Source organism: Antechinus flavipes, chromosome 1, assembly GCF_016432865.1.
Source record: "Antechinus flavipes isolate AdamAnt ecotype Samford, QLD, Australia chromosome 1, AdamAnt_v2, whole genome shotgun sequence".
NCBI lineage: Eukaryota > Metazoa > Chordata > Mammalia > Dasyuromorphia > Dasyuridae > Antechinus > Antechinus flavipes.
The window spans coordinates 331,335,104-331,347,415 of record NC_067398.1 but is presented as its reverse complement, the minus strand read 5'-3'; the positions used below and the strand labels follow the sequence as shown (position 1 = coordinate 331,347,415).

The following is a 12,312-nucleotide window of genomic DNA, read 5'->3' as shown; positions in this document are numbered from 1 at the left end:
TATCTAACAGTGTTCTATATGTAGTAAACATTGAAATAGATCTTTTTTGATTGACAGTGGACTGTGAGCCTCATCATGGAAGGACTGTGTTCTTTTCATTTTTATTTCTTACCTTCAGGACCAAGGATAAAGGTCTATACATAGCAGTGGCTGAGAAAATGTTTGACACATGGAAAGGTTTATTGTTGAATAGAATGCCAGAGATCAATCAGGTTAAGCAGAATGTATTAGGTGATTGGTAGAAGTTCAGCTTCAGATTACCTTGTTCTCCAGCTCCAGAGAACAACTTGTTCAGCAAAGACAAGGAAGAAACAAAACAACTCCAGTTCAGTCGGTTACAACAAGGCAACATTTTTAATAACACAAGCGCTCATGACATTAGCCGTGTCGGTGCTTGGACGTTCTTGATTTCTAGGCAATTTCTTGTAACATGTAACTATCAGGTTAATGATTCCCCCTAGGATGGGACTCCCCAGTCCCTGGATCTGCAGAGGCTCAGTGTGGATGGATGATAGGGATATACACCTATTCACATGATTGGTGGAGCCCTCACCCAATCCATTTGGGACTCCTCTAAGTCCTTTCTGATGGAGGAGGAGAGAAGGCCAAAATCTTTCTAGCCAATGAAGAAAGAGGAGGGAACATCTGGCACTGAGAGACCTGATTGGTCATGTAGGATTGGCTTTCAGGCTGGGACCTCAGAAAGAGAAAATGTCTCAGAAAGGAGGGCTGAGGAAGAAAGACTGGGGGCAAGGAAGGAGGGCTGAGGCCCATTTGGTTTTATTCTTTATAAACAAGGGTTTCACTGGTAATACCATCACGGGGACTATGCCATGCAATCTGACAGACACCTCTGTACACTTCTCCCAAAGGCTGCACTGGGCATGGGAAAGACTGGGCAGAGGGCAGAGGGCCAAGGTCCACTCAGACAGGTGTGGTGCGCCTGTTGGCAGGGTTATTGTGCAGTGACTCCTTGAACTCTTTGGGAATGGAGTTGTGGAGCTGTAAAAACGTATGGTCTCGATCGGAGTTGAGGAGGGTCCCCATTGTGACCTTGGAGGGATCCCGGGAGAGGGTGAACATGGAGATGTCAGTGGAAGGGATGGTGTGGAAGCCTTTGCTGATAGGGGACAGGTCTCGGGAACAGGGTTCTGTGGACCGGGAGCTGGATCGCCTCCGGAACCTGTACCTGTAGGGTGGGAGGCGGGCAAAGGTGGATTTCTTCAGCAGCTCGGAATGTGACTTGGCACGGATCTGCCTGTGCTTCTCAATGTATATGTGCACAGCGATGACACCAACAATTTCTGCGATGATGAAAGATAAGGCCCCGAAATAAAAGGACCAGCCGTAGGAGTAACTTTTTTTGGAGTCACTTTGGCCAGGGTCTCCAGCATTTGCTGAGATATAAACTATAATCCCGATGATATTACTTAACCCTAAAAGAAGGAAACAGAAAAATGTATCTTTTTATAGGAAACAAAAGTATCCTTGCTAAACTTAACTATGAAACATTTATAGTAAGTGTGTTGAGAGAATCGGAGACCTATGAATGGCTATTGGTAAGTTATAAATGTTTCTGTAAATTCTTGTAAAGTCTGTCCCTTGGGAAGTACTGCAAATAACAAAACCAGAGAAAGTTAGATTTGGAAAAAAGGATAGAGCATTGAAGGTTAATTCAATTCAACAAAAATTTATTAAACATCTGTTATTTGTAAAACACTGCTTTATGCTTAGGATACAAAGAAAAAGTCCCCAGTCTTAAGGAACTTTCACTCTACTGAGCCAGTAGAATCTGAAGAATGGAGTTCATAGAGTATTATGACCTTGGAATAACATTCTAAACATTTCCCTGTAATGAGAGAAAAGGTTGATGCTAGCAATATTTCTCCATTGAAAATATTGAATATAAAATTATGCATCTATCAAAACACTATTTCTTAGGCATGAAAATAAATTTAGCTTTTTTTTTTATTTGGCTCCCAAATTTCCCTAACCAACCTCTTTTTTGGGTGGTGTCTTAGACCCCAAATTCCCTGTGCCAGTATTTATATGGATTTTTTTAAGCAGGGGGAGAAGATTATTTTCCAAGTGTTCTATGGCCAAATTACTTTGGGAAATGTTGACTCAGAACACAAAAGCTAGAATACCTTACCTTAGAGATCAGCTAGACTTACCTCCTGTATTTTATTTTATACATATATTAAGAGAAGTCTATAGAGAAGTGACAGGTTTAATCACAGAGCTTAAGTGACTAAACCTGAACTTAAAGCCATATCTTCCTGAATCAGAGTTCAATGCATTTCCTGTTTGTTCACATCAAGCTGTGTTCCAAAAGGTTCATATATAATGGCTCTGTGGAACTTGAAAGACATTTCTCTACAAAACTGACATTATGCTTACTAATTGGGCTCTCTGGCTGGTCCCTATTTAATTTGTAAAAAAAAGTTGAATTATATTTGTTTTGTGCCCTATGTCACTCTTTCTTAGGGATAGTGTAGTTGGTGTACTAACTGGGGACAATAGGTATACCCCTCCAGTCTTTTGGTGACATTAGAGGCAAGTAGTGTGTGTGTGTGTGTGTGTGTGTGTGTGTGTGTATGTATGTGTGTGTGTTGTGTGTGAGAGAAGCGAGGTGGAAGAAGGGGAGAGAGGAAGAAAAAAAGAGGGAAAGAAGGGAAAGAGGAAGGAAAGAAAGTAAGGAAAGAGAGGGAAAGGAGAGGAGGGACAGGGGGAGAAGGGCGAGGGAAACACACACACTCTCTCACACACACACAGAAGCTCTCTTCAATGTACTTATGAGAAAGAATTTCCTTTCTTGGTAAGAAAGATCCCCAGGTATCATGAAATGAGGAACAAAGAACAACTGTCCGTTGTCTAGTAGGGGCTTCAGACTTGGACTCTGATACCTGTGGTTTTTATCAGTTCATAAATTGAGTGTCCCTCAGGTTGCCCATAGATTGGAAAGATGATTGCTTTTGGTGTTATAGCATTATCAATTTAGAGTGGGGGGAACAGAGGGCCTTCTCATTTTATAGCCTTTGCCACCAATTTTCTTGTGTGACCTTTCACTAGTCACTTCTTTTTGTTTCTCAGATTCCTTATTAGAAAAGTGAAATATTTGGGTTAGGTAATCTCTAAAAGCCTTTCCAGGCTTGGCAATCCTATGTTCTCTGGCCCTTTCTAGCCCTGGTATTATGTGAGTCTTAGCGTACTCTGTAGTCATGTGGCAAGGGGAGACTTTTTCAAAAGGAGGTGTACTAGGGAAAATGCTTCAAGTCTGGAGTCCAGGGCTTTGAGAAATGCAGAAGAAGCTAAAATGATCCCAAAAAACAAATAAAGTGTACTATTTCTTATACTGCTAAATGTTCCCCATGTGTCTGTTTAGTCTAAAGATGAAAGGTTTGGATTTTGGACTGACAGTCCTTCAGCTGCTTATAGTCCCGGAAGAATTAATAGATAAAAATAGTGAGAATATCAATATAACGCAGGAGAATTAGTATGTCCTTAGATTGCCTTGGCATGTATAAGGTGATAGACTGTTAGAAGTAGAAGGAACTTTGGAACATAGAGCACAGAATTATACATTTGGAAGGGACATTAGAGATCCAACCTCCTCATTTTTCTAATAAGTCACCTGAGATTCAAGAGAGAAAGTGACTCGGTACCATATACTTGAGTCCTCTCATGACAAAACTGAGGCTAGAAGAGTGAGTGACTTGTATCACATCATACAGTTAGTCAAGACAAGGTCAAGAATATAGGTCATTTGACTCCTGGCTCTTTTATTGCCACGTTGGAGTAATGATAGTAGCTCATTTTCTCATTATTTTGTATATTATGACTATGGTGACCCAATACGAGGGACCCCAAAACCCTCAGATTCTACTCCTTCTTTCTCTAAAACTCCTCAGTATCAGTAAGGTGATTATATTGTCATATTTTAGTATAATGTTATGGAGGTTTAAGCCTAGGGCCACATTCAAATTCACAGTTTGATTTTATCTTGCCTTCTGAATGCCCTCTTGCTCTGTCACTCCCAGTTTAGTTTAGAATATGGTTTCTTTCTTGATATGCTGCTGAGGTTATTGTGTTTGGGTTAAATTCTCTAAAGATTTATGCATTGGAGTGGGTGCAGAACAATGGTTAATCAACTAAGGAGTCTCATTCTAAGAAGTGTATAATCCAAGCTTATAGCAAGAGATGATTTCCCACTAATATTTACCTCAAGAACAATTGAGCTTCTTTCCTTTTGTCTCCCTCTTTTTCCTTTGTCTCCCTTGGTCATCTTTGTGCATCTTTCTTTTCAGCTTTCCCTTTGTTGCTCTTTTTCTCACTTTATCTTTTTCTTTTCCTTTTTTCTCTATTTCCTATCTTTCCTTTCTCCTTACCCATACTTTTTACCTTTTGGCTCTAACTCTTCAACTCCCTCTTACTGATCCTTTAGCTGAAAGTCTGTGTGTGTGCATGTGTGTGTGTGTGTGTGTGTGTGTGTGTGTGTGCCTGTTCACAATGTGTGTATAGGTTATATTTGACAAATGAGTTGAATGTTTTATGTGTCTTTCTGAGAAGAAAATGACACTAAATTAGGTAGTTTTCCATAGGAAGCTTTTAATTTTTCCCTTATGAAACTTGGTTCTTCTTAGGAAATAAAAGGCTCCCCACACTACCCTAGAAGGATGATTCATGGAGACTTCAAGCTGACAAGGACAATGACTATCTTAATCAATTCCTTCATTTTATAGAAGAGGAAACTGAGTTTTAAAGAGGTTAAATGACTTTCCTAAGGTTGTGTGGTTAGTACCACAGCTGGAATTTGAACATAGGACTTATGAATCCATCTGTCATATTGCTCTGCTTTCCAGCAGAGTCTAAGTTTTACTGCTTGTGACTGAGGTCCCCCTGGTAAATGAGGAGGTTTCCCAACTCTTCCAGTGCTAGAACTTACCTGCAGATACAAAAAAGATGCCTGCACTGAGAATGACATTGTGCCTGCTTTTGTAGAACTCACTTGCTGCCACACAGAGGCCCCCAAAGAATAGCAGTCCCACACTGAGGATAGGAAAGACACTGGATGCTCTCACAGCCCCTGTGTATGTGGAGGAAACAGTAGAGGATTAGAGAAGGCTGTATTGAGCAATTAAAAAGCTTCAGGATTCAAGATCACATAATCTTATTGGAAACTCCAATTTATGTAAACTGAAGATGATTTATTAAGCATCTACTGCCTACAGAGGTTCTGAGGAATGTAAAGACCATAAGATAAAAATTTTAATACTTCACAGTTCTATATAAGGCTTTAAAATTTTAAAAAAGCACCTTCCTGGAAGTAACTTTGTAAATCAGTAACTTTGTATTTGTATTACAAATATTTTCTTTTATATGTTTTACTTTATATTTGTCTCAGTCTTTTGATTTCATGGGTATAGGGAGCTATGAGGGACTTTCTTTGTAAAACAGATTAGCACCTTTGCAGTAAACAAGTCAACAGGCGTTTATTAAGTGCCTATAATATTCCAGGTTCTATGCTAAGCATTGGATATACAAAAACGATAAAAACCATCTTTACCCTTAAAAATCTCATGGTCCAGTGGAGGAAGCAACATGCAGACACTTACGTATAGACAAGTTCTATACAAGATAAATTGGAGATTATTGACAAAGGGAAGAAACTAATATTGAGGGAGATCAGGAAAGGCTTCTTGCTGAAAGTGGGATTTTAGCTGGACCTTGAAGGAAGTCAGGAGGCAGAAATGAGGAGGGATAGAATCCTAGTCTTAAAGGGTTACCTAGAAGATTAAGAGATTAAGTGACTTGCTTAGAGTTGTATAGCTAGTAATAATAATAAGAATAAAAATAATAACTATATTTAGACAGTGCTTTTAATTTTGCAAAAGACTTTTCATATATTATCTCATTGGATCATACCAAATCTGTGAAGTAGATGCTATTACTATCTCTACTTTTGCAAATGAGGAAACTGAAACCAAAGAGATTAAATGATTTACACAGTCAGTAAGTAACTGAGGGAAGATCCAAACTCAGGTCTTCCTGATTCTAATTAAATCCATAGCTACTATATTATTTAGCTAGTCCTTGCCTCTTGCAGGATATGATGATACTGAATGAGTCCCGTTCAAACTGTAAAATGGTTTCATTTATTAACCATTCAAAATATTAGTATCTTTTTCCACATTGGAGGTGAGATTTGGACCCTCCAATCTTTCTGATTCCCAGGATAGTTCTCTGCTTACTGTAACTAAGATGTTCCTGACTCCAAGCCACACTCTTATCTACTATACTATGTAGCTGCCCCAGTAATACCTATATATAACTTATCTGCATATTCAAGGTTAAAATTTATTGGAAGGAGAGAGAATCATTCTATAGAATTTCAGATTTGGAATGGACCTCTTCAGTCTAACCCCTCCTGGAATGGGAATCTGCTCTATTGAACTTCTAAGTTTATACAAATCAGCTCTAGTTATTGGTTTGGTTGTATCTTTGGAGATGAAGAAGGAAAAAATTCTCTCTGGTTTCTTGATCCTTCGGTCTCCTTCCATTATTTCCAGGTTTTTATTCCTTTGGGCCTTTTCTTGTGTTTCTAATCCCTCCAGGGGAAGACTGCCTTTGTTTGAACAAATAAATCTCTTTGGAAAAATCTGTAGAAATATTTGTTTTACCTCAGAGATTCATGCTGACCAGCCTGTGCTGTCCAAGAGAAATCAAAGAATTTCTTTGTAGGAGGGGCCCTGGAAAAGCTATCTAGTTAATTCTTCTGTCTTCAGACTCAACTTTGCTTCTCTAAGTTATGCTCTCCCATCTTATTTTTCTATTTAAAAATTATTTATTTATTACTAACAATGAAATTGCATTGAGTTAAAGAGAAGCCAAATTTTGTTCATTACTAAAGAAAAGACTTTCATCAGAGCTGCCCAATAATTAAGCATGCTGATTGATTAGATAGTGAATTCTTCAGTAGTAAATATCTTCAAGTAGAAGTTGGATGATCTTGTTGGGGATGTTGCCAGAGGTATGTTATCAAATTTGGGTTGGGTAAAATGATCTCTGAGATCCCTTTTGATTTGCTTATTCTGAATGTTAAACTCTGTGCTGGGCACAATGGAATAAGTTTTAAAAAACACAAGCAAGAATTAGAGATGCAGTCTTTCACTCAAGAAAGTTCTTCACTCTACTTTGGTATATATAAATCCTTTCTTCTTCTGTTTCTTCCTTCCCACACAATAACTATGCAAGCTTTGAGGGGACATGGAGTGAAAGAATGATGGAAATTGGAAAGGATTAATCAGGGAAGGTATCCTGGAGTTTTGAATTACCCATTTTCCTGTTGATTAGGGGGATCTTTTTTGGATGTCTTGACTGAGTGCCAAAGAAATGATTGATTCCCAAAATGTTTGATCCAATTTGGTCTCTCAGACAGCTCACATCTGGTTATTTAGACTGTTTCAGGAACTGAATTGGATTGACTGTTTGGTGCTTAGCCAGTAGGCTGAAAAGTCTCAATTGGCTCCAGAATGAGCAATTCAGCACAGCACTGGGGGTATGGATTCATCTCCTCTTCCTTTCATTAGCTCTATGGCTTTTACCATCCAGGGATTTCTGGGGACAGTGGAGTCATGCCCCCTAACTACTTTTAGGACCCCTTTAATAATAGTGTCTAGCACAAGGTCCTGATGTGGTCACAAACACTTGATATGTGTCTCATTAACCATGTAGTACAGCTAGCTCAATATCCCAGGGACCTTCTGGCTGTGTCTAGTGGTGATTTTCAAAAATCTACCTAGTAAGATTGAAGAGGCAATGTGATATAATTGAAAATGTTCAATAATGGGAGTCAGGACACTTCAAGTCTGACCCTTGTTTTGCCAGTAACTCATTTCTTAACATTTGGTAACCAGTTTCCTCATTTGTAGAATGAGAGGCTAAGACTAAATCATGTTATCTAGAAGTAGGAAATATGGTGGATTGGAAGGAATATGAAGACTAGAGGTCATTTGGACTAGGGTTTCTTCACTTAGGCTCTACAATTTTCAGGGGCCCAGGAAATTAAGATGTTGGGAAAATTGTATCCTTATTTTTATAACTGAAATTTAGCATTTCTTTTAGTTATAAATATAGGCAATGAGCATTGTTCTCAGGAGGGGAACATAGGTTTCAGCAGACTATCCAAAACATTTGTAACACAGAAGAGGTTAAGAACTCTTCAGCTAGATTAAACTCTACCTGAGAAATTTCCTCCATAGCATCCTTCACAAGTAGTCATTGAGCCAAGAATGAAGAATATGCTTTTCAACAACATGAACTGGAAGGAGTTTTCCTTCCCATAAAATCCAAATCTGCCTCCTTTTAACTTCTACTCATTGCTTATAGCTCCTTTCCTCTGGGTCCAAACAGGATGAGTCGAGAAGTTCTAATACAGAACTTCAAATAGCTAGATAGTTATCAGATCTTAACTCTTCTTTGGAGAAAGTATTCCTAATTTTCTTAACTGATCTTTTTATAATATATAATTCTGTGCCTTGGGTACTCTATCTACTCTGCCATCTAGCTGCTCTCTTCTCCCCTTTAAATTCTTAAAGTTATATAGTCCATGTCCTAAGGCTCCTTTCAGCTCTAAGACTCTTCTAGGGCCTGAAGTCCCTCCTAGCTCTGAAAATTCTATGATTCTATTAAAATGTAAATTGTAATTAACTTTAATTTAAAAAGAAATACAGAATGTACTTTGGCAGCATGTCATCTCTGAAGACAGATAAATGAATAAAAATAGGACAGCATACAACTCCAACCAGGGCTGATCTGACCCTGCATGTTAACATGGCTTATGTCCAGACAGTGGGGACTTGGGGCTGCAGAGGTTGGGGAAGGGTCAGTTTTGGGTATTCTGATCCTGATTCCTGTCTGTGTTTCAACAGATTGCCAGGCATTGTAGGTGTATTTATTAGCTTCTCCAGTCTGTGTTTCTTTTCTTTTCTTCCTGATCAGAGAAACCTCATTAGTTATTTTAAAAATTATGGGAAAAGACAATATATGGAAAGAAAGAATTCTAAATTAGTTAATTTCTTGGGTCTCTTTCAGCCCTAGATTTACAATTGTATAATTTTATTTAGGGTCTTCTCCTACCTCTGTCATTGATTAATGGCACAACCTGTTATACAAGATATTTGCTTGTCTCAATCACAATTTTTTTTTAGTTTTAGAAAATAAGTATAATCCTATCTGAGCCTAGGAGCCCAAATGAAATAATGAAAGTGCTTTAAAAATAACAGCTTCTTATATAAATGTTTGGGGCTTTTATAATATAATTGTTGAATCTGGCTCACAAGTTTCTCAATCCAATGCCCTTGCTGCCATATGCATATCCTACTCTTGAATCACAGACTATCAGAATGATAAGGTATCTCAGAGGAACTCTAACTTCCTTTCTTCTGTGATTTATACTTTTATTAAATTAGAGGATCATATATTTGGAGCTAGAAAAGATCTTGGAGGTTTTCTCATACAATCCTAATTTTGCAGATGAAGAAACTGAGGTCTAGGGAAGTGAAATTTCTTATCCAAAAGTCACAGAGTAAATGACAGAGCTAAGATTCAAATGTGGGTCCTCTGGCTGAACTAAATTGCTTTGTGTTGCCTCTAAGTAGCCTCTAAGGTCACGTGAACTCTCTGGGCCACTGTGTCACACTGTTAAGTCACCTAAGGCTTGTTGTTAAAACACTCAGAGCTGTTAACAAGAACTAGGGGACCAGATGTTTTCTCAGGCTCCTTTAATTGGACTTGCTATGGTTCCTGCTTTGAAAATGAGGGTGAAGGGTAATTAATTCCACGATCTACTCTTTTGCTATAACTACTGTCTTCAATTTCAATTACTCAGGTTTGAATCCTTATTAAACTATTAAAAAAATCACACACCTATTTACCACTCCTGTGATCATCTAATTCTGGTGATTAAAAATGAAAGGAACAGATTTTGAGGAAATCTACAGTAATTGATGAAGTCAAGAAACAATTACCTGTTTTGATTTTGCTCTCTGAAGTCGAGAGAAGGGAAAGGAAATGAACTTAGAGAATCGGAAGAGACAGTTTAGCAGGCTCACTGGCACCTATTGGCTTATGAGAGTTAAGTTGTCTACTGGAGAGAGCTGGGGGAAGTCCCTTGAGCTGCATAATGATCCGAGACCAGCTGTATATGAAGCAGAAGTTTTAGACTACGTGAATTGAACGGCACTGAATACCAAGTCAAAGAAGGCCATAGTATCTTCCTAGTCATAGAACATATTGTGAGAGAGATAAGGAGCATCTTAGAACTTTTTAACATAGGAAATTAGAGGTAGAAGGGAACTTGGATCCTTGAATTTAAAGGAGAAACTGAGACTCAGAAAAAGGATATAATTGGGAATTATGTGGTTGGAATGAGAACTTAGATCTCTTGATTCCCAGCACAGGGCTTTCTGGGCCTATTTTAGTCAGATTTTCTGCAGGGGAATATTTATTCGAAGAAAAAAGAAACGCCCACAGCCATAACTTTTACTAGTGGAACAACTCTTGTCTCTTAATTTCATATGTGATGGGCAAGAAGACAATGTTATAAACCAGTTTATTTCTTGGCAAAACTGCAATAAAAGCAAAGCTTTATAACATAATATAGACTGATATCGATTATTTATATAGACTACTGAATACTCAGAAAACTGCTTTGTCACTGATTTACTTTGTAATCTTGGGAAAATAATTTCTTCCCGCCTCAGTTTTCTTATCTGAAAAATGGGTAGATAATCTAAGATTTCTTCCACTTCTGATATTTCATATTTTAAGATCACTTCCATCGTCAACATTGTGTATTTGATATCTGAAGGGTTCTGCCAGTCCTAATAGACTATGTTTTATGTTTAAGGGCAAATATATGATGATTAAAGGTCATTTTAGCCTTTCTTTTTAGGTCATGGGATCATAGATTTAAAGTTGCAGGTCATTTGAGTGATTATTTTATGAATAAGGAATCTGAAGCTTAGAGAGGTTACACAGGAAGTAAAAAGAGGAGTAAAGATTTGAACTCAGGTCCTCTGACTACAAATTCAGTCCTCTTTCTCCTATCACAAACGATTTCTGTTCCAAACACTCAAACTTTGGAATGAGGACTGAAGTAGTATCCTTAGCAGATCATCATCTTTCTTTTCCCCACCCCAGGAAAAACAGGAGAGTGGAGAGACTTACTCAGCAGATACTCAGCTGTATCTTGTTCATAGTCTGCATCTTCAGGAAAATGGTCAATTTTCTTACATACCCCTCGGAAAGCACCTGTGAAAACAAATTTTAGTTGAAGTCCCCAAAGGACTCAGCCTTGAAGATCCGTCCTTGAAGATGGATGGAGAAAGAGAGAGAGAAGAGACCAGCCCAATTTCCTAGAAACAAACATCTATAATCAAAAGATTATAATCGTGTTAGCTACTGGCAGTTGACAAATGGCCTTCTTCACAACAACCCCTTGAGGCAGGCAATACTTTGTATAAGCTAGTATTATTCCCATTTTAAAGATGGAGAAATTGAGGTTCAGAAAAGGGAATTAGGTGGCCCATGATCACACAGCTAGTTAGAGTTGAAGCTTGAATCCAGGTCTCCTAAGCCAAATCTGGTGTTCTTTCCACCAAAGCGGTGGGGATTGTATGAGGAAATGTCAATTATGGTCATACGTTTCCTTTGAAAATATTAAATGGGAAATTTTGTATCAAAGACTTGTCTTGCATGGTAGAATGAAAACTTCATTTGTTTCAAATTTCCTTTACATTATTTTCCTTCTTTATTCCAGAGATATTCCATCCTCTCAGGGATTGTGGATCAATATTATAGGGGTTTGTTAATATATTTCATGATCAAATATGTTTTGTATGGAAAAAATTGAGTGTGAAACACTGCAATTGATGGATGCTAGTCTTCATCTTTTCCTCTGTTGCCCATTTGGTTGTCTTTGGGGACTTTTGTGGGACCAATGCAGGGGGATGGGATCAGGGGAAAAGGTATAAGTATCTTCCTATCTCAAACTTTAGCAGGCCTCAAACAGGAGTTATTTACCTTAACTGAGGGAAACTGGTCTGGAGTATCAAGAATTGTAGAAAACTAAGAGGCAGATGAGGGCACATTAGAATGGTCAATAGAAATTGGGGACATATTACTTGAAAGGACATGGTACTGGGGGCTTTCATCCAAGTACTTGGGCATCCAGAAATTTGCTGATGATCCCTCAGCACTAAAATAGCTTAAAATTAGTGTATAAATCTGTATATATATGAGGATTTAAAC

General features: G+C 38.2%; 1 protein-coding gene across 2 annotated transcripts in view; it reads right to left on the bottom strand.

The window, feature by feature from the left end:
• Positions 1–331: 331 nt before the first annotated feature.
• Positions 332–12,312, bottom strand: part of CACNG3 (calcium voltage-gated channel auxiliary subunit gamma 3) — a 120,143-nt gene continuing 108,162 nt past the window's right edge. For both annotated transcript variants that reach the window (XM_051967399.1, XM_051967407.1), the window contains 3 exons: positions 11,230–11,313; positions 4,946–5,086; positions 332–1,436 (listed from right to left, as the gene is read on the bottom strand). In XM_051967399.1, coding sequence (XP_051823359.1) covers positions 925–1,436; positions 4,946–5,086; positions 11,230–11,313 — 737 coding nt within the window. In that variant the 3' untranslated portion in view covers positions 332–924. The remainder of the gene's footprint in view (positions 1,437–4,945; positions 5,087–11,229; positions 11,314–12,312) is intronic.